Source organism: Mobula hypostoma, chromosome 21, assembly GCF_963921235.1.
Source record: "Mobula hypostoma chromosome 21, sMobHyp1.1, whole genome shotgun sequence".
Lineage (NCBI taxonomy): Eukaryota > Metazoa > Chordata > Chondrichthyes > Myliobatiformes > Myliobatidae > Mobula > Mobula hypostoma.
Window position 1 is genome coordinate 24174687 of NC_086117.1, and position 20088 is coordinate 24194774.

The 20088-nt window shown below is 45.0% G+C and overlaps 1 protein-coding gene across 2 annotated transcripts in view; it reads right to left on the reverse strand.

The window, feature by feature from the left end:
* The window catches only part of nup214 (nucleoporin 214), a 125079-nt gene that overhangs the window by 79599 nt on the left and 25392 nt on the right, over positions 1 to 20088 (reverse strand). For both annotated transcript variants that reach the window (XM_063073643.1, XM_063073644.1), the window contains exons 11-14: positions 18759 to 18917; positions 17207 to 17555; positions 12656 to 12804; positions 8301 to 8365 (exon numbers count right to left, since the gene is read on the reverse strand). In XM_063073643.1, coding sequence (XP_062929713.1) covers positions 8301 to 8365; positions 12656 to 12804; positions 17207 to 17555; positions 18759 to 18917 — 722 coding nt within the window. The remainder of the gene's footprint in view (positions 1 to 8300; positions 8366 to 12655; positions 12805 to 17206; positions 17556 to 18758; positions 18918 to 20088) is intronic.

Consider the following 20088-nt stretch of genomic DNA (forward strand, 5'->3'; position numbering starts at 1 on the left):
CCTTAGAGCAACTTTTACACACAGATGATGCCAAGAAAAGTAGTAGAGGTAGGTGCCACTGAGATATTTAAATGGCATTTGCACCGTTAAAATGCCTAGAAAAGGGTTTAAGAGCTATACAGGGCAAATGCAGACAAATGGGACTAGCTCAGCCAGGCAACTTGGTCAGGAAGGATAAGTTGCATTAAAAGGTCTGTTGTTACCATGCTATATATGACTATATGAGCCAGTTTATCAAGCTTGTTCAACATAAGAGAATGATAAATGAACAGTTCTCATTCCACTTCCAGGGCTATTCTATTCCACAGAATCCATAGAAAAGCAAATACTCACAATTCTATTCTATTCTATTCCCAATTCTATTCCCTCAGAAGATCAAAACCAGTCACAGAGATCAAAAACACTCTCGCTCTCTCTCAAGATATTTCTTTTTTTTGTTAAATGTGAGAATATACTTTATACTTTACTGTCGCCAAACAATTGATACCAGAATGTACAATCATCACAGCGATATTTGATTCTGTGCTTTCCGCTCCCTGGATTACAAATATTAAATATTAAAAATAGTAAAAATTAGTAAATATTAAAAATTTGAATTATAAATCATAAATAGAAAATAGAAAAATGGAAAGTATGGTAGTGCAAAAAAAAAACCAAGAGGCAGGTCTGGATATTTGGAGGGTATGGCCCAGATCCGGGTCAGGATCCGTTCAGCAGTCTTATCACAGTTGGAAAGAAACTGTTCCCAAATCTGGCCATACGAGTCTTCAAGCTCCTGAGCCTTCTCCTGGAGGGAAGAGGGACGAAAAGTGTGTAGGCTGGGTGGGTCGTGTCCCTGATTATCCTGGCAGCACTGCTCCAACAGCATGCGGTGTAAAGTGAGTCCAAGGACAGAAGATTGGTTTGTGTGATGTGCTACGCCATGTTCACGATCTTCTGCAGCTTCTTTCGGCCTTGAACAGGACAACTTCCATACCAGGTTGTGATGCACCCAAGAAGAATGCTTTCTATGGTGCATCTATAAAAATTAGTGAGGGTTTTAGGGGACAGGCCAAATTTCTTTAGCTTTCTCAGGAAGTACAGGCATTGGTGGGCCTTCTTGGCAGTGAACTCTGCTTGGTTGGAGCAAGTCAGGTCATTTGTGATATTGACCCCGAGGAACTTAAAGCTTTTGACCTGTTCTACTTGCGCACCACAGATGTAAAATGGGTTGTGTGGTCCGCTACTCCTTCTGAAGTCAATAACTAATTCCTTCGTCTTGCTGACTTTGAGGGATAGGTTATTGTCTTCGCACCATGCCACCAGGTTCTTAATTTCCTCTCTGTATTCAAACTCATCATTACCCGAGATACGGCCTACAATTGTTGTGTCATCAGTAAACTTATATATTGAGTTTGATGGAAACTTGGCCACACAATCATGGGTGTACAGTGAGTACAGCAGGGGGCTGAGTACACAGCCTTGTGGGGCACCAGTGCTCAGAGTGATTGTAGAAGAGAGCTTGTCGCCTATTTTTACAGCCTGGGTCCCGTCTGTGAGGAAGTTGAAGATCCAGCTGCAGATCTGAGCGCTAAGGCCCAGGTTCCAGAGCTTAGGAATCAGTTTATTTGGAATGATGGTATTAAAGGCAGAGCTGTAGTCAATGAAAAGGAGCCTTACATATGCGTCTTTATTCTCCAGATGTTCTAAGGAGGAACGTAGGGCCAGAGAGATGGCATCTGCCGTTGACCTGTTGCTCCGGTAGGTGAATTGCAAAGCGTCGAAGTTGACCGGTAGGCTATGATTGATGTGTGCCATAACAAAATCTCTCGAAGCACTTCATAGCAATTGATGTCAGAGCCACAGGTCGATAGTCATTCAGGCATGCCACCTTGCTCTTCTTTGGCACTGGGATTATCGTTGCCTTCTTAAAACACGAGGGGATCTTACACTGAAGCAAGGAGCAGTTGAAGATGTCAGCAAACACTCCAGCTTGCTCGCCTGCACAGGCCCAGAGAACCCGTCCCGGGATGCCATCTAGGCCCATCGCCTTCCTTGGATTTTTATTCCCAGCCTTTTCTTTGCGCCCAGTGATCTCATTTAGACCCTGCCATAGTCATAGTTCCTCACTTCCCGTTAGCCTGGGCTTCCAACTTGGCTCAATATTGCCTCTTGGCGCCCTTAATGGCTTTCTGGAGTTCACGCCTGGATTCTGTGTAGCGACTGGTATCCTCGGACCTAAAAGCCGCAGCTCTAGCCTTTAAAAGGGACTTGACCTCATAATTCATCCAAGGTTTCTGGTTAGGGAATACCCGGATCGTCTTGCCAGACACACAGTCCTCCGTGCATTTCCAAATAAAGTCCGTGGCAGCTGAGACATACTCATCGAGGTTAGCTGCCGAGTCCTTGAATACTAACCAGTCCACCGATTCAAAGCAGCCACGGAGAACCTCATCTGTTTCCTCTGTCCAACGCGACACTACTTTTGACACCGTGACCTCCCGCTTCAGTTTCTGTTTGTAAGCCGAGAGGAGGAGTACGGCCTGATGGTCCGATTTTCCGAAGTGAGGTCGTGGGACGGAGCAGTAGGCATCCTTGACTGCTGTGTAGCAGTGGTCAAGTATATTCTGGCCTCTAGTGGGGCAGGAGACATGCTGGTATAACTTTGGCAGCGCCTTTCTGAGGTTGGCCTGGTTAAAGTCCCCAGCTGTAATGAGCAAAGCCTCCAGATACCTGGTCTCAAGTTCACTGATGTTGGTAAACAGTATGCTCACAGCACACTCCACGTCCGCCTGGGGGGGAATGTAGACCGCTGTCAGTATGACCAAGGTGAATTCCCGTGGCAGATAGTAGGGACGACACTTCACCGACAGGTGTTCCAGGTCCGGGCTGCAGGAGCTTGTCAGTGCCACTGGGTCTGAGCACCACACAGTGTTGATCAGTAGGCAGACACCACCTCCCCTTGTCTTGTCCGAAGACGCCGTGCGGTTCATCCAATGGATCAAAAATCCCTCCGGTCGGATGGCACAGTTGAGGGTGGCAAGGGAGAGCCAGGTCTCAGTGAAACAGAATACATAGCAGTTCTGCATCTCCCTACAGTAGGTGAGTCTCCCTTTAAGATCATCCACCTTGTTCTCTATGACTTGCACATTAACTAGTAGGATGGTGGGCATAGGGACCCTGAAGCCCCTCAGCTTCAATCTGACCAGCAGCCCAGCTCTTTTCCCACGCTTCCTCAGTAAATAGTGCATCTTTCCAGGTTTCCATCGATGCAGTGTGCTGTTGTCAACTCTTTGAGGTTGGTAGACACATCCCACGGGGATCGATCGGCAGGTCGCGTTGTCGGGCGCTCCGGGTCGGGCTGAGTGACAGGGAGGCTCCGCTGCCACTTCCAGCTGCTGGGGGTCCAGGCTGTCAATTGGGTCGGGCCCCGAAGCCGACACTTAATCCCGGAGGGCCGGGCTCCTGGCTGAAACAAGTCTGTAAACCGAGTCACGGTTGCGGAGGCCTCCGCTCCAGCTGAGCCTCGGGCTCGATTTCTGAGGTCGGCGGCGGAGGCCTCACTTCTGGCAGCTGTGGATGGCCACCAACAGGGCTTTACGGTGGTCGCTCCGGGGAAGCGTCTGAGGCACTTTGAGATCTCCGCTGTCACTTCTGTGTGGTCGTCTGCTCCGGAGAGGTGCTGGTCGGAATGCGCCGTGTCTCCAAACGCTCCGGTACAGTAGCAGACTGGGGGTCTCCAGGAACGTGGTGGGCCTTACTGGTCGGGTCCAGGTGCGGTCCGGAGTTTAAGAAGCAATTCTGGTGCAGTGGTCTCCAGCTGGGTCAGTAGCGTCGCCAGGGTGTTATTGATCTTGCTAGATGTAGCAGATTGGAGGTTTAGAAGGGTTTCTCGGGTATAGGATAGTGGAGAGGGCAGTTTGCTCGGGAGAGCACGCGCAAAGTCGCCAGTTACCGGCGTCATCTTAGAATCTGGGAATTGCCCAACTCTCACTTTAGATGGTACAAGCATCAACCACCAGATCCATCTTGATAGGCAGAAAATATGAGAAGACAAGATGCAAATCGTTGATTATAAATGTCTTCAGAAAGGCTTAATTTGCCTCATGCTCATAAAGTACTAAAGTCCTCTGAAAAATCTGCAGATCTTCCAAAAGAAAGAGACAACAATGACATTACTGAAAGGTTGGGTTCCTAGAAATCAGTATCACAAAATCTTATTTTTTATTGAATCCCATTCCTGTCAACAATAATGATGAATAGCATAACTGGTAGTTGGCAAGTAGGGGGCTGGGGGAAGTGGATGGAGACCTGGTGAGATCTGTTTTGGTAACAACAAGACAGTTGCTTAAGTGGTTAGCAGCTGTAGTTTGTTGGACACCACTGTTTTTAATAATACTTTAAAAAGTACAAACAAACTCATGTATTTTTAACAGTATGTCCCCACTCACTGGCAGAAAGCAGAACAGCAGCTAAACTCAAACAAGAGAAAATCTGCAGATGATGGAAATCCAAGCAACACACACCAAATGCAGGAGGAGCTCAGCAGGCCAGGCAGCATCTATGGAAAAAAGTATAGTCGATGTTTTGGGCAGAGACCCTTCATCAGGACTCCAAAGGGTCTTGGTCCAAAACGTCGACTGAACTCTTTTCCACAAATGCTGCCTGGCCTGCTGAGTTCCTCCAGCATTTTGTGTGCATTGCTTAGCAGCTAAACTAGTGACTTATCATCTTTCTCATTGGCTAAGTATTAGCACATTACCCACGTGATGTAATTTAATTATGTAGCCTATTAGTGAGATTATCCCTATCTAAGGAATTTCTTATATTATCTATAAAAGAGATGGATTTTTCAGAGGCGCCATCTTTATTTCTTCCTCTTCGCATCCATTCTCCTCTTTGCATCATCTCTCAGCTCCTCATTTAGTTTGCTTAGTATTTGCAGGTTTGTTTGTACTCTAAAATAAACTGAAATCTTAGAATTAAGTCTGCTCACCATTTCTGACTCCCAGAATAGCCCTATGGATCAGAAAGTAAACAGAGAGCCAGCCAAAAGGTTGGAGATACAAGCATGTGCTGAAGCTTATCACCTTCCAGCTTCTAGTTTGGATGGTGACATACGCTTTTCAAAACATATCAAAGTACAGAAAGTACTTTAAAGCTATTATTCATAATAAGACAACAATAATTATTTAGGTTTAGAACTGGAATTTAAATTTGCTAGCCCTGCTTCAGACATCCTGAGGGCAAATAATATGGAAAACTCTTGGGGGAAAAGTACTGATTGAACCTAGCAGGCTTTTAAAAAAAAATTATCTTTGCATCCAACAAAAATGCAAGTTGAAACAAACAAATAAAATTAGTTTCTTTCACATATTTTCTGTATTTTTTTAATTTCTTTCACAAAAACTCCCAAGAGTGAATTTTATTCGGTGACTCAGATTTTTTGGATTACGATCTGTGAATTCCATAAGAGTAAATTTCTGTAACCCAAATGGCTGTAACACAGAGGTCACAGGGAGTTAATTCAGTTTTAGCAACTCTTAGTGGTGAAAACAAGTACCTGCACCCAGACATCTAATACTGGATAGCATTTCTTCCCCCAGCAGCATTAGGCAAGTAGCCATGGCACTACAAGGGATCGATAATGATGCTTGTGTGGAAACAACTGGAACACAGCCTATATTATGAAATTTGACCAATACTGTTAACAAGCCAAAAGAAAGAGCCCAAATTTCATTAATAAACTTGCATCCAACTTCCACATTCATGTAAAAAATCAACAGGAACAAGCAAATAGTATACAAAGATAAACTACACTACAAACTCATCCTAGAGCAGCGGTCCCCAACCACCGGGGCGCGGACCGGCACTGGGCCGCAAAGTATGTGCTACTGGGCTGTGAGGAAACAATATGAGTCAGCTGTACCTTTCCTCGTTCCCTGTCACGCACTGTTGAACTTGAACATAGGGTTGCCAACTGTCCCGTATTTGCCGGGACATCCTGTATATTGGGCTAAATTGGTTTGTCCCTTATGGGACCGCCCTTGTCCTGTATTTCCCCCGCTAAGGTAGAGCGTTCCTATGAAACCTTTCATGCCGAAATGGCGTAAAGCAAAGGAGCAATTAACATTAATTTATATGGGAAAAATTTTTGAGCGTTCCCAGACCCAAAAAATAACCTACCAAATCATACCAAATAACACATAAAACCGAAAATAGCACTAACATATAGTAAAAGCAGGAATGATATCTTAAATACACAGCCTATATAAAGTAGAAATAATGTATGTACAGTGTAGTTGGGAAGATGAAGGCAAAACCAATTTGTGGGGGAAAAAAAATCGGCAAGTACAGGTGCCCGCGCAAGGCTTCATGATCATGGTAGTCTTTCCTGGGGTAAAGTGTCCTGGGATTTGACTGCTACTTTTGTCCCTCATTTGGGAGTGAGAAAGTTGGCAATCCTAACTGTAAAAGACATGCTGAGGAGAGTTTAACCCTATTTGAACACCATCTCCCCCCCACCTCGGTCAGCCGGTCTACAAGAATATTGGCAATAAACTAAACCGGTCCGCGGTGCAAAAAAAGGTTGGAGACCCCGTCCTAGAGAATGGTCCAAAGTACCAACAAAGTACTCAGTGATTGTCCCCTCTGACTTGATCAACATGAAGATAAGTTTTCAACATGGAGTTGTCGAGCAAAAGAGAGTGGCAGAAAGTAATCCTTGGCAGATTAAAATGAACCACAATGGAACAACTCATTGAGTCATACAACACAACTCATCTGTGCCAATCAAGCTGCCTTCCTGAATTTATCCTATTTGTGTCCACATCCCTCAAAGCAATTCTTATCTACGTACCTGATCTACAATCAACACTGGCGCACCTCAGGGGTATGTACTTAGCCCACTGCTCTACTCTCTATACACAGATGACTGTGTGGCTAGGCATAGCTCAAATTTCATCCACAAATTTGCTGATGATACAACCATTGTTGGTAGAATCTCAGGTGGTACAGGAGTAAAATATGCCAACTAGTGGAATGGTGCCGTAGCAACAACCTTGCACTCAACATCAGTAAGGCGAAAGGCTAATTGTGGACTTCAGGAAGGGTAAGACAAAGGAGCACAAACCAATCCTCATAGAGGGACCAGAAGTGGAGAGAGTGAGCAGCGTCAAGTTCCTCAGTGTCAAGATCTCTGAGGATCTAACCTGGTCCCAACACAATGTAGTCATAAAGAAGGCAAGACAGCAGCTATACTTTATTCGGAGTTTGAAGAGATTTGGCATGTCAACAAATACACTCAAAAACTTCTATAGTTGTACCGTGGAGAGCATTCTGACAAGCTGCATTACTGTCTGGTATGGAGGGGCTACTGCACAAGACTGAAAGAAGCTGCAGAGGGTTGTAAATCTAGTCAGCTCCATCTTGGGCACTAGCCTACAAAGTACCCAGGTCACCTTTAGGGAGCGGTGTCTCAGAAAGGCAGTGTCCATTATTAAGGACCTCCAGCACTCAGAGCATGCCCTTTTCTCACTGTTACCATCAGATAGGGGATACAGAAGCCTGAAGGCACACACTCAGCGATTTAGGAACAGCTTCTTCCCCTCTGCCATCCGATTTCTAAATGGACAATGAAGCTTTGGACACTACTGTACTTTTTTAAAAATATACAGTATTTCTGTTTTTGCACATTTTAAAAAATCTATTCAATATATGTAACTGATTTACTTGTTTATTTATTATGTTTTATTTCATTTATTCTTTTTCTCTCTCTCTGCTACATTATGTATTGTATTGAACTGCCGCTACTCAGTTAACAAATTTCACGTCACATGCCAGTGATAATAAACCTGATTCTGATTCTGTCGAAATATCTTTTAAATGTTGCATCTGAAAATTCCACCACATCCATGTACGCTCCACCACCTGTGTGGAAAAACTTGCACTCGCCCCACCTCCACCGGTACGCTTTCCCTCCTCACTTTCAACCCATGCCTTCGAGGTTTAGATGGCCCTATCCTGGAAAATAAAGACTGGGATAATTCATCTTTTACATGCCATTCAGGATATTATAAGCCTCTGTAAAGTCAGGTTTTAAAGATTTGTTCAACTGTTTGTGGGGAAGTGAGCAGTCTCCCCATTATGAAGCACTCATCAGGTCTCATCAAAATTAATGAAATAAAGTACCAATTTATTTCAAAGAGTTTTAAAAATAAAACTCGTTGCCCTCTATTGCCATTAAGTGCCTTACATCTAACTTCATCATATGAACTCCAAACGTCACTATTCCAAATCAAATCAGGGTTTGAATTTCTTACCTGAGTAGGGCAAGACTTTGGAGCAGGAATTGCAGCAGCAGAGCCCAATGCACTTCGGGTCACAGCTTCAGAAAGAAAACAAAAGGATTGAAAACTGCTCTGTTTAGTCAATTTACCTCCTCCCAAATTGAAGGGGGAAACGGAGGTCATTTGCTACATTTTTTTCCCCTTTACTTGTTATGGGCAGAATTGCAGTTTCTAGAGGGCAAATTCTGAAACTGCAGGCCAAGGAAGAGAATGGAGTTACTTATATTTGACATAAAAGGATGCCATAATGCTTCATAGGAATAGTAACAAAAATCAAAACCAAGCTTTGAGTTTTAACAGCTGAAAATACAAAGGGCTGGGAAAACAAAGGAAGTTCCTTCTAACACTGTCTGCTGTCTGGGAGACAACTTTGGTCAGAAAGGACTAAGGTGAGAAGTAAGTGGTTCTTCGGACAAAAGTGGCCAAGACAGTGGAGCATAGATGACCCAAGTTTACAAATGATATGGAAATCTATGAACTTCACATCAGAATTGTCAAATCTGAAGGTGAAATTAGAGCACAACCAGGCAACACAGCAGAAGGGAAAATCAACTGTTGTAATATTAGCACTGATAATAGGGTCTAAAGCTCAATTCAGAATCAAGTACCACACTCCAGTTTTGGCCATTTGTGAGGGAACGGAATGAGTGATTATGATTATGTGGACGTACAAGATTCCGGAAGGATTGGACAGAGCAGATGCTGAGCAGCTGTTTTACCTGCATGGAGGACTTCAAATTTCTTTTACACTGTCAGATGCAATTAATGATAATTCTCCACTTCACAACAGGAATTTAAAGAGTAAGTATGAGGGGAGATTGTGGAGTGTTGCAAGAATAAAGGAACTATCATAGTAAGGGATTTTAACTTTCCTAACATAAACTGGGACTACCACCCTGTTAAGGGCTTAGGGAGCAGGAAGCCCAGAATCACATATCTGCGATGATTGTACGTTCTAGTTATCAATTGTTTGGCGACAATAAAGTATAAGTATAATGTATTCAGAAAGTTTCCTCAGCTAATATACAGAGAGGGCCCTACTCAGGAGAGAGTAACGCTTGACCTACTTTATGTATGGGCTAGTGACTGGTGGGGGAGCACTTTGGGACCAGTGACCTTAGCTCTTCCAGTTTTAAAATAGTGATGAAAAGGAATATAACTGGTCCCTAAGTTCATGTTCTAAACTGGGGCAAGGCAAACTTTGATAGCATGATAGGAGCTTGGAAAGGATGATTAGAATAGGTTGTTTGCAGGCAAAGGAACCTCTAACAAATGGGAATCTTTTGAAAGGTGAAATACTGAGAGCTTTAGCTCTGCAGGTTCCTATTAAAGTGAAGGGCAACAAAGTTGTGAGGAGTAGGGAACCTGGGTGATGAGAGACATTGAGGCTCGGGCAAGGAAAATGGAGACATGGGTTAGGTACAGGCAGTTGGGATCCAAGTGAATCTCTGTAAGAGGAGAGAGTTGCAGGAGTATGCTGAGGAAGGGAATCAGGAAGGCAAATAGGAGGCATGACAGTTTTGTGAAGACAAGAAGAATCCAAAGAGATTTTATATTAAAGGGGAAAAGATCAACCAGAGAGAGTACAGCGCCTCTCAAAGAGCAAAGCAAACATCTACGTGTCGGGCTGCATGAAATGGGCAAGGTCCTGAATGAATATTTCTCTGCAACACACATAAAAGTTGCTGGTGAACGCAGCAGGCCAGGCAGCATCTCTAGGAAGAGGTGCAGTCGACGTTTCAGGCCGAGACCCTTCGTCAGGACTAAATGAAGGAAGAGTGAGTAAGGGATTTGAAAGTTGGAGGGGGAGGGGGAGATCCAAAGTGATAGAAGACAGGAAGGGGAGGGATGGAGCCGAGAGCTGGACAGGTGATAGGCAAAAGGGATACGAGAGGATCATGGGACAGGAGGTCCGGGAAGAAAGACAAGGGGGGGGGGACCCAGATTTGGGCAAGGGGTATATTCAGAGGGACAGAGGGAGAAAAAGGAGAGTGAGAGAAAGAATGCGTGTATAAAAATAAGTAACAGATGGGGTACGAGGGGGAGGTGGGGCATTAGCGGAAGTTAGAGAAGTTGATGTTCATGCCATCAGGTTGGAGGCTACCCAGACGGAATATAAGGTGTTGTTCCTCCAACCTGAGTGTGGCTTCATCTTTACAGTAGAGGAGGCCGTGGATAGACATGTCAGAATGGGAATGGGATGTGGAATTAAAATGTGTGGCCACTGGGAGATCCTGCTTTCTCTGGCGGACAGAGCGTAGGTGTTCAGCAAAGCGGTCTCCCAGTCTGCGTCGGGTCTCGCCAATATATAAAAGGCCACATTGGGAGCACCGGACGCAGTATATCACCCCAGCCGACTCACAGGTGAAGTGTTGCCTCACCTGGAAGGACTGTTTGGGGCCCTGAATGGTGGTAAGGGAGGAAGTGTAAGGGCATGTGTAGTACTTGTTCCGCTTACACGGATAAGTACCGGGAGGGAGATCAGTGGGGAGGGATGGGGGGGACGAATGGACAAGGGAGTCGCGTAGGGAGCGATCCCTGCGGAATGCAGGGGGGGGGGAGGGAAAGATGTGCTTAGTGGTGGGATCCCATTGGAGGTGGCGGAAGTTATGGAGAATAATATGTTGGACCCGGAGGCTGGTGGGGTGGTAGGTGAGGACCAGGGGAACCCTATTCCTAGTAGGGTGGCGGGAGGATGGAGTGAGAGCAGATGTATGTGAAATGGGGGAGATGCGTTTAAGAGCAGAATTGATAGTGGAGGAAGGGAAGCCCCTTTCTTTAAAAAAGGAAGACATCTCCCTCGTCCTAGAATGAAGAGCCTCATCCTAAGAGCAGATGCAGCGGAGACGGAGGAATTGTGAGAAGGGGATGGCGTTTTTGCAAGAGAGGGTGAGAAGAGGAATAGTCCAGATAGCTGTGAGAGGCAGTAGGTTTATAGTAGACATCAGTGGACAAGCTGTCTCCAGAGACAGAGACAGAAAGATCTAGAAAGGGGAGGGAGATGTCGGAAATGGACCAGGTAAACTTGAGGGCAGGGTGAAAGTTGGAGGCAAAGTTAATAAAGTCAACGAGCTCTGCATGCATGCAGGAAGCAGCGCCAATGCAGTCGTCGATGTAGCGAAGGAAAAGTGGGGGATAGGCACGGAACATAGATTGTTCCACAAAGCCAACAAAAAGGCAGGCATAGCTAGGACCCATACGGGTGCCCATAGCTACACCTTTAGTTTGGAGGAAGTGGGAGGAGCCAAAGGAGAAATTATTAAGAGTAAGGACTAATTCCGCTAGACGGAGCAGAATGGTGGTAGAGGGGAACTGATTAGGTCTGGAATCCAAAAAGAAGTGTAGAGCTTTGAGACCTTCCTGATGGGGGATGGAAGTATATAGGGATGGACATCCATGGTGAAAATAAAGCGGTGGGGGCCAGGGAACTTAAAATCATCGAAAAGTTCAAGAGCATGAGAAGTGTCACGAACGTAGGTAGGAAGGGATTGAACAAGGGGGGATAAAACCGTGTCCAGGTACGCAGAAACGAGTTCGGTGGGGCAGGAGCAAGCTGAGACAATAGGTCGGCCAGGACAGGCAGGTTTGTGGATCTTGGGTAGGAGGTAGAAACGGGAAGTGCGAGGTGTGTGAACCATAAGGTTGGTAGCAGTGGATGGGAGATCCCCTGAGCAGATAAAGTGAGCCTGGTGCTCCTTAGTGGGGTCACGATCGAGGGGTAAATAAGAGGAGGTATCCGCGAGTTGTCGCTGTGCCGCAGAATATTTCTCTTCTGCTTTTACTATGAACAAAGATAGGAAAGGAAACACTGGATATTTTAAAGTGTGTGTATATGTTAAAGGAAGAGGTCAGGCAAGTTAAGACCCTTTCTACCCTTGGAGCATAGGAGACTGAGAAGTAATCCTCTAGAGGTGCAAAAAAGTCATGAGGGGAACAGATGGAATGAAGTACTCCATCCTTTTTCAAGAGTTGGGGAATCAAGAACTACAATTAAAATGAAGTAAAGACTTAAGGGGCAACCTTTGTTTTTCTTTCTTTTTACACTGAGGGTGGTAAGTATGACAAAGTGGCTGAGGCAGAAATCATAACAACTTTTAAAAGACAATTGGACAGGCACATGGATAGGAAAGGTTTAGAAAGTCATGTCCGAACATTTGGCAAAAGGAACTGGCTTGGATGCACATCTTGATCGGCATGGATCAATTGGGCTGAAGGGCCTGTTTGTGCACTGTGTGACTCTGTATGACACAGAAAGAAGACAAAGGAGAACACCAAAAACAGAATGAAAGTTTGGCTTTCATTTTTTTAATATAAAAAGTGGTGATTACCAGCAGAGATTGTTCTTGCATCATGGAATGGTTTTGGTGCATGACCTAAGGACTGCACAAGTGACAGTTCACTTTCTGAGCTGGACTGCTGCTGCAATGATTCAGATGATGAGTCAGATAAAACTTTGGTTGATTCTAAATCTGAGAACCTATAATGGAAAACACCATCATTACTATTGAAACTAGAAGAAAACAAAACCAATTAATTATTCATGTAATAAGAAACTGTGAAGACAGCAGCTCAGAATGTAAACAGGACACACAACACACTGCAGATGCTCAAGTCCGGAGGACTCAGAACATCAGGCAACATCCGTGAAGGAACACACATCAAAGTTGCTGGTAAACGCAGCAGGCCAGGCAGCATCTCTAGGAAGAGGTACAGTCGACGTTTCAGGCTGAGGCCCTTCGTCAGGACTAACTGAAGTAAGAGTGAGTAAGGGATTTGCAAATTGGAGGGGGAGGGGGAGATCCAAAATGATAGGAGAAGACAGGAGGGGGAGGGATGGAGCCGAGAGCTGGACAGGTGATTAACAAAAGGGATACGAGAGGATCATGGGACAGGAGGCCCAGGGAAGAAAGACAAGGGGGGGGGGAGCCAGAGGATGGGCAAGAGGTATATTCAGAGGGACAGAGGGAGAAAAAGGAGAGTGAGAGAAAGAATGTGTCTATAAAAATAAGTAACAGATGGGGTACGAGGGGGAGGTGGGGCCTAGCGGAAGTTAGAGAAGTCGATGTTCATGCCATCAGGTTGGAGGCTACCCAGACGGAATATAAGGTGTTGTTCCTCCAACCTGAGTGTGGCTTCATCTTTACAGTAGAGGAGGCCGTGGATAGACATGTCAGAATGGGAATGGGATGTGGAATTAAAATGTGTGGCCACTGGGAGATCCTGCTTTCTCTGGCGGACAGAGCGTAGATGTTCAGCAAAGCGGTCTCCAAGTCTGCGTCAGGTCTCGCCAATACATAAAAGGCCACATCGGGAGCACCAGACGCAGTATATCACCCCAGTCGACTCACAGGTGAAGTGTTGCCTCACCTGGAAGGACTGTTTGGGGACCTGAATGGTGGTAAGGGAGGAAGTGTAAGGGCATGTGTAGCACTTGTTCCGCTTACACGGATAAATGCCAGGAGGGAGATCAGTGGGGAGGGATGGGGGGGACGAATGGACAAGGGAGTTGCGTAGGGAGCGATCCCTGCGGAATGCAGAGGGGGGGGGAGGGAAAGATGTGCTTCGTGGTGGGATCCCGTTGGAGGTGGCGGAAGTTACGGAGAATAATATGTTGGACCCGGAGGCTGGTGGGGTGGTAGGTGAGGACCAGGGGAACCCTATTCCTAGTGGGGTGGCGGGAGGATGGAGTGAGAGCAGATGTACGTGAAATGGGGGAGATGCGTTTAAGAGCAGAGTTGATAGTGGAGGAAGGGAAGCCCCTTTCTTTAAAAAAGAAAGACATCTCCCTCGTCCTAGAATGAAAAGCCTCATCCTGAGAGCAGATGCGGCGGAGACGGAGGAATTGTGAGAAGGGGATGGCGTTTTTGCAAGAGACAGGGTGAGAAGAGGAATAGTCCAGATAGCTGTGAGAGTCAGTAGGCTTATAGTAGACATCAGTGGATAAGCTGTCTCCAGAGACAGAGACAGAAAGATCTAGAAAGGAGAGGGAGGTGTCGGAAATGGACCAGGTAAACTTGAGGGCAGGGTGAAAGTTGGAGGCAAAGAACATAGGTCGGAAGGGATTGAACAAGGGGTGATGAAACCGTGTCGAGGTATGCAGAAACGAGTTTGGTGGGGCAGGAGCAAGCTGAGACAATAGGTCGGCCAGGACAGGCAGGTTTGTAGATCTTGGGTAGGAGGTAGAAACAGGAAGTGCGGGGTGTGGGAACTATAAGGTTGGTAGCAGTGGATGGGAGATCCTTGTTCAATCCCTTCCGACCTGTGTTCGTGACACTTATCACGCTCTTAAACTTTTTGATGATTTTAAGTTCCCTGGCCCCCACGGCTTTATTTTCACCATGGATGTCCAGTCCTCATATACTTCCATCCCCCATCAGGAAGGTCTCAAAGCTCTACGCTTCTTTTTGGATTCCAGACCTAATCAGTTCCCCTCTACCACCACTCTGCTCCGTCTAGCGGAATTAGTCCTTACTCTTAATAATTTCTTCTTTGGCTCCTCCCACTTCCTCCAAACTAAAGGTGTAGCTATGGGCACCCGTATGGGTCCTAGCTATGCCTGCCTTTTTGTTGGCTTTGTGGAACAATCTATGTTCCGTGCCTATTCTGGGGTATCTGTCCCCCACTTTTCCTTCGCTACACCGACGACTGCATTGGCACTGCTTCCTGCACGCATGCAGAGCTCGTTGACTTTATTAACTTTGCCTCCAACTTTCACCCTGCCCTCAAGTTTACCTGGTCCATTTCCAACACCTCCCTCCCCTTTCTAGATCTTTCTGTCTCTGTCTCTGGAGACAGCTTATCCACTGATGTCTACTATAAGCCTACTGACTCTCACAGCTATCTGGACTATTCCTCTTCTCACCCTGTCTCTTGCAAAAACGCCATCCCCTTCTCGCAATTCCTCCGTCTCCGCCGCATCTGCTCTCAGGATGAGGCTTTTCATTCTAGGACGAGGGAGATGTCTTCCTTTTTTAAAGAAAGGGGCTTCCCTTCCTCCACTATCAACTCTGCTCTTAAACGCATCTCCCCCATTTCACGTACATCTGCTCTCACTCCATCCTCCTGCCACCCCACTAGGAATAGGGTTCCCCTGGTCCTCACCTACTACCCCACCAGCCTCCAGGTCCAACATATTATTCTCCGTAACTTCCGCCACCTCCAACGGGATCCCACCACTAAGCACATCTTTCCCTCTCCCCCTCTCTCTGCATTCCGCAGGGATTGCTCCCTACGCAACTCCCTTGTCCATTCATCTCCCCCATCCCTCCCCACTGATCTCCCTCCTGGCACTTATCCGTGTAAGCGGAACAAGTGCTACACATGCCCTTACACTTCCTCCCTTACCACCATTCAGGGCCCCAAACAGTCCTTCCAGGTGAGGCAACACTTCACCTGTGAGTCGACTGGGGTGATATACTGCGTCCGGTGCTCCCGATGTGGCCTTTTATATATTGGCGAGACCCGACGCAGACCGGGAGACCACTTTGCTGAACATCTACGCTCTGTCCGCCAGAGAAAGCAGGATCTCCCAGTGGCCACACATTTTAATTCCACATCCCATTCCCATTCTGACATGTCTATCCACGGCCTCCTCTACTGTAAAGATGAAGCCACACTCAGGTTGGAGGAACAACACCTTATATTCCGTCTGGGTAGCCTCCAACCTGATGGCATGAACATCGACTTCTCTAACTTCCGCTAAGGCCCCACCTCCGCCTCGTACCCCATCTGTTACTTATTTTTATGCACAGATTCTTTCTCTCACTCTCCTTTTTCTCCCTCTGTCCCTCTGAATATACCTCTTGCCCATCCTCTGGGTCCCCCCCACCCCTCCTTGTCTTTCTTCCCAGAACTCCTGTCCCATGATCCTCTCGTATCCCCTTTTGCGTATCACCTGTCCAGCTCTTGGCTCTATCCCTCCCCCTCCTGTCTTCTCCTATCATTTTGGATCTCCCCCTCCCCCTCCAACTTTCAAATCCCTTACTCACTCTTCCTTCAGTTAGTTCTGACGAAGGGTCTTGGCCTGAAACGTCGACTGCACCTCTTCCTACAGATGCTGCCTGGCCTGCTGCGTTAACCAGCAACTTTGATGTGCGTTGCTTGAATTTCCAGCATCTGCAGAATTCCTGTTGTATCCGTGGAGGAAAATGCTTCGTTGACATTTTGGGTCGAGACCCTTCATCAGGACTGTCCATTGCACTCCACAGATGCTGCCTGACCTGCTGAGTTCTCTAACAATAAATCAAACCTTTTTGGCCATCAAATATGTACATTTGACAAATAATATGTGGTCTACCCCATATCGCACTGAATCATTTAAACAAGGGAGGCAGAGAACAAGAGAACTGAAGAGGAGAAGGCAGTTCTTAACACTGAGATATATTTATAAACTTTAAGGAAATCAAGTATTCTGGGGGCCAAACAGGAAGGTGAAGTGGAAGCCAAGATTAAATCAGTTTGGGGCGGCACACGGCCAACCACCGTTCCCAGCTTTTACTGTGATGAATGAGGGGCTGAGTGGCCTCTTCCTGTTCCTACATTAAAATTGGAGCGTTTTTCCAAAAGCTGTAAGATGATGTGTTACAAATGTGTTAGCTTTTATACTTAAGTATAAAAGCTAAAAGGGTAGATATTTCTACATGGGAGACACTCAAGACTCAACAATATGATAGCATTAAGGAATTCAGAAAAAGGAATTATTTACCTAATTAAAGGCATTCATTACCACAACATTGATACAATAACTGGGAAAACAGAGGATTTGCTGATTTCAGGAAGGTGATTATTGGAAGACCCACCTATATAAATGGCCAATTGTTTGAAATAAACTCAATTTAACTCCACGAGCTACTTAAGAAAAAACACAGGATAGAACTTACCGAACAAACTTGGGAGAGGCAAGAGCCTTCTGCTTTTGCATGTCATCGACATCAGAGTCCCAGGAAGAACTGGAACCAAAAGTATAAGAGGAAGGCCAGTCTTTGGTAGGTGCGGCAGAAGTTCCACTCTCAACATTAGTGCCATCTGCAGGACCTGCTTCAGGTTGCATTATTGTAGCCTGAGGTGCCATTGTGTTATTTGAAAAGCGGGCTAAAGCAGGCAAGCCCACTGACGGGAAAGCAGGTGAATGATGAGCAGCAGCAGGCTGCACAATTTTTGAAGAGGGTCGTGACGGTGCAGTTGAAGTCTGCAGCGGCGACAATACAGGAGCAGGGACTGATGGTTGAGCTGCAAGGAAAATAAAGTGTTTCAAGTTCACATTAAAATTCATACTTTTCCAAAGTAGCTAAGTACAAGCCTTGCAGAAAATTCAAATAATTTATCTCCATTCACCAATACTCTGCAGATTTTGAAACAATATTAAATTTCCCCATAAACTTCACTACTGAAACAAGATCCTTCGTTTCTCTCATTTCCTCACATAACTCACGTCCCTCCTCCCAGGCGACATTCTGAATAAGCCCATCACCACACTTTGCAAGGCCTCAGAATAAGTGGTATGTTAGTCTCGCATCCTGAATCATTTTAAAAGTTCCACAACTCTGTCAGTCACCTATAAAGTAGCATCACTGTCCCTAAATTGGATGATCAGGAATTTGAATCTCATTTCAGAGATCCAAACAAAAACCTAGGCTGACGTACAATTTTACAGCGACCAAAATATGGATTAATTTTTAAACTGTGACTCAATCTGACCTCAGATGAACAGATTACATCATACTACTGAGGAAAAACAAAACAAGGAAATTCTGCCTTATGTACTGACTACATTCACACAAAACCAAAAAAACTCACCTTTAGCACATTGCTGGCAATGGAAGCTTGTGCTTAAATTAGTTGCTGCATTCTCACATCATCAATGCTGACACCCAGAAGATTAAAGCTGACCCCAAGAGAAACTCTTGTACTCTTAAAGAATTACCATGGCTCAGAAGTAAGTTATTAAGCCCATCATCCCAGGCCACCTCTACAGCATAATTCAAAATCATCCTTTTCCCCATTCTTTCCCCTACAAATAATTCTTATTCAAGTGCCTATCCAATTCATTTATCAAAGTCCTGACAGGCTCAGTCTCCACCAATCTTACAGAGAATGATCCGAACAACACCAACAGCTTCATCTTAACTTTGCAGACAAAATCGTTCATCCCTTGCAAAACATCTGAGCACCTTTTACTTTCATGTGAGGGCACTGGCAGCCAATTAATTTAATGACATGTTTGAAAGAAACCATCCCGGAAATGAAGTACTTCCTCACTATTGCTTTGGCAACAGCATGGAGTCGAGTCTTTTTACTATTGGTGCATTGGTTCAATCTAAAAGGTGATAATAATGTGAAAAACCACTTCACGTAACAAGCAAATGAACTTTTCTTTGTGCACAAAGGTCTGTTTTGTGTACTTCTGCTGCTTTCTATAAATTTAGTACATACATGAGGGAGGTTCTCTTTCTCCTTCAAGACGTGGACATACTGATGGCTTCACTACTGATTTCACTCCGGGGTTGTAGTTGAGCATGTGGAATGGACAAAGGAGCCCTTCGGTTGTGAGCAGCATCAAGATAGGAGAAGGAGCATAAATCTTCTCATCACCTACAAAACCATCAGATGAATCAATTTCAAAACTTGCAAAAGAGACAGGATTTCTACTAATCAAACTTTTAGATCAAATCTACATCCCTTCTATTTAGAACAGACTTAAATGATAATGACATGAAAACTATTATTAAATATTAACAAAAAAGAAATTTAACTTCATGCCTACACTTACTGAATACTTGAATCTTGTACAATTGTATCATTTTCCCTCATGTCTTTAAACATTCAAATTTGCTGCGTGCCCTGAGAGTCAAAATTATATTTCACACTATTCCCATAACGGACAAGAAACTAAAGAACACATTACTACTACAAGTGTGACAAAATACTGATGCACTTTGATAAATTATATGGAACCATCGATTATTATCATGCCAAGGGAAATAAACAGGTAAAAATCCACATTAACAAAGGATACTTAACAGCTCATAATCTCCCGAAGTACTGTATACTCACTCTCTTGTAGTTCAATCATAATTGTAATGAGTGAATCAAGGCAGCAAATTTGTTCTCATCCAATTCATTCCAACAGCAATGAATACATAATCAATTTTAGTATTTCCTTATAACATTGAAAGAAAATTTTCAGTCTATCAAGTCCATGCTGGCTCTCAGAAGAATGTCATTGATGTGACTGCTCTTGAAGAGTCCTGAACTTGAAATAATAAAACAGCTTCGCTTTCCAAAGATGCTGCTTGATTTGCTGAGTGCTTCCAGTAGTTTTTTTTAAAATAATATCTCCAGCATCCATATTCAATCTCTTTTCCAACACTTTATTCCCCTGTAGCCTATTCTCACTCACATTATTGGAGGAAAAGCAGCCGAATTTTAAGGACTATTTGACCCAGACTTGAAAAGAACAGGGCCATATCTCAGCCATATTCTACTCCTGAAGGGTGGACACTGGCCAGAGAATTTCACTGAAGGAAATAACAATAGGTTGAGCCATAAACAGCTGCTCAAAGCACTTGGGACATCAACCTGTACTATATGATTTAAATGAGACCCTATGTAGTTGCAGCATGCAGTTTTGCGAAAGGGGGCAGCATTATTCACCCAAGATTACACTGCAGCACCAACTAGTACGTGATACTTACACTCCCACAACCCTCCTTCTGATAGATGTAAGCCTATGATTGAGAGGTCTTGTTATGTTACAGGAACA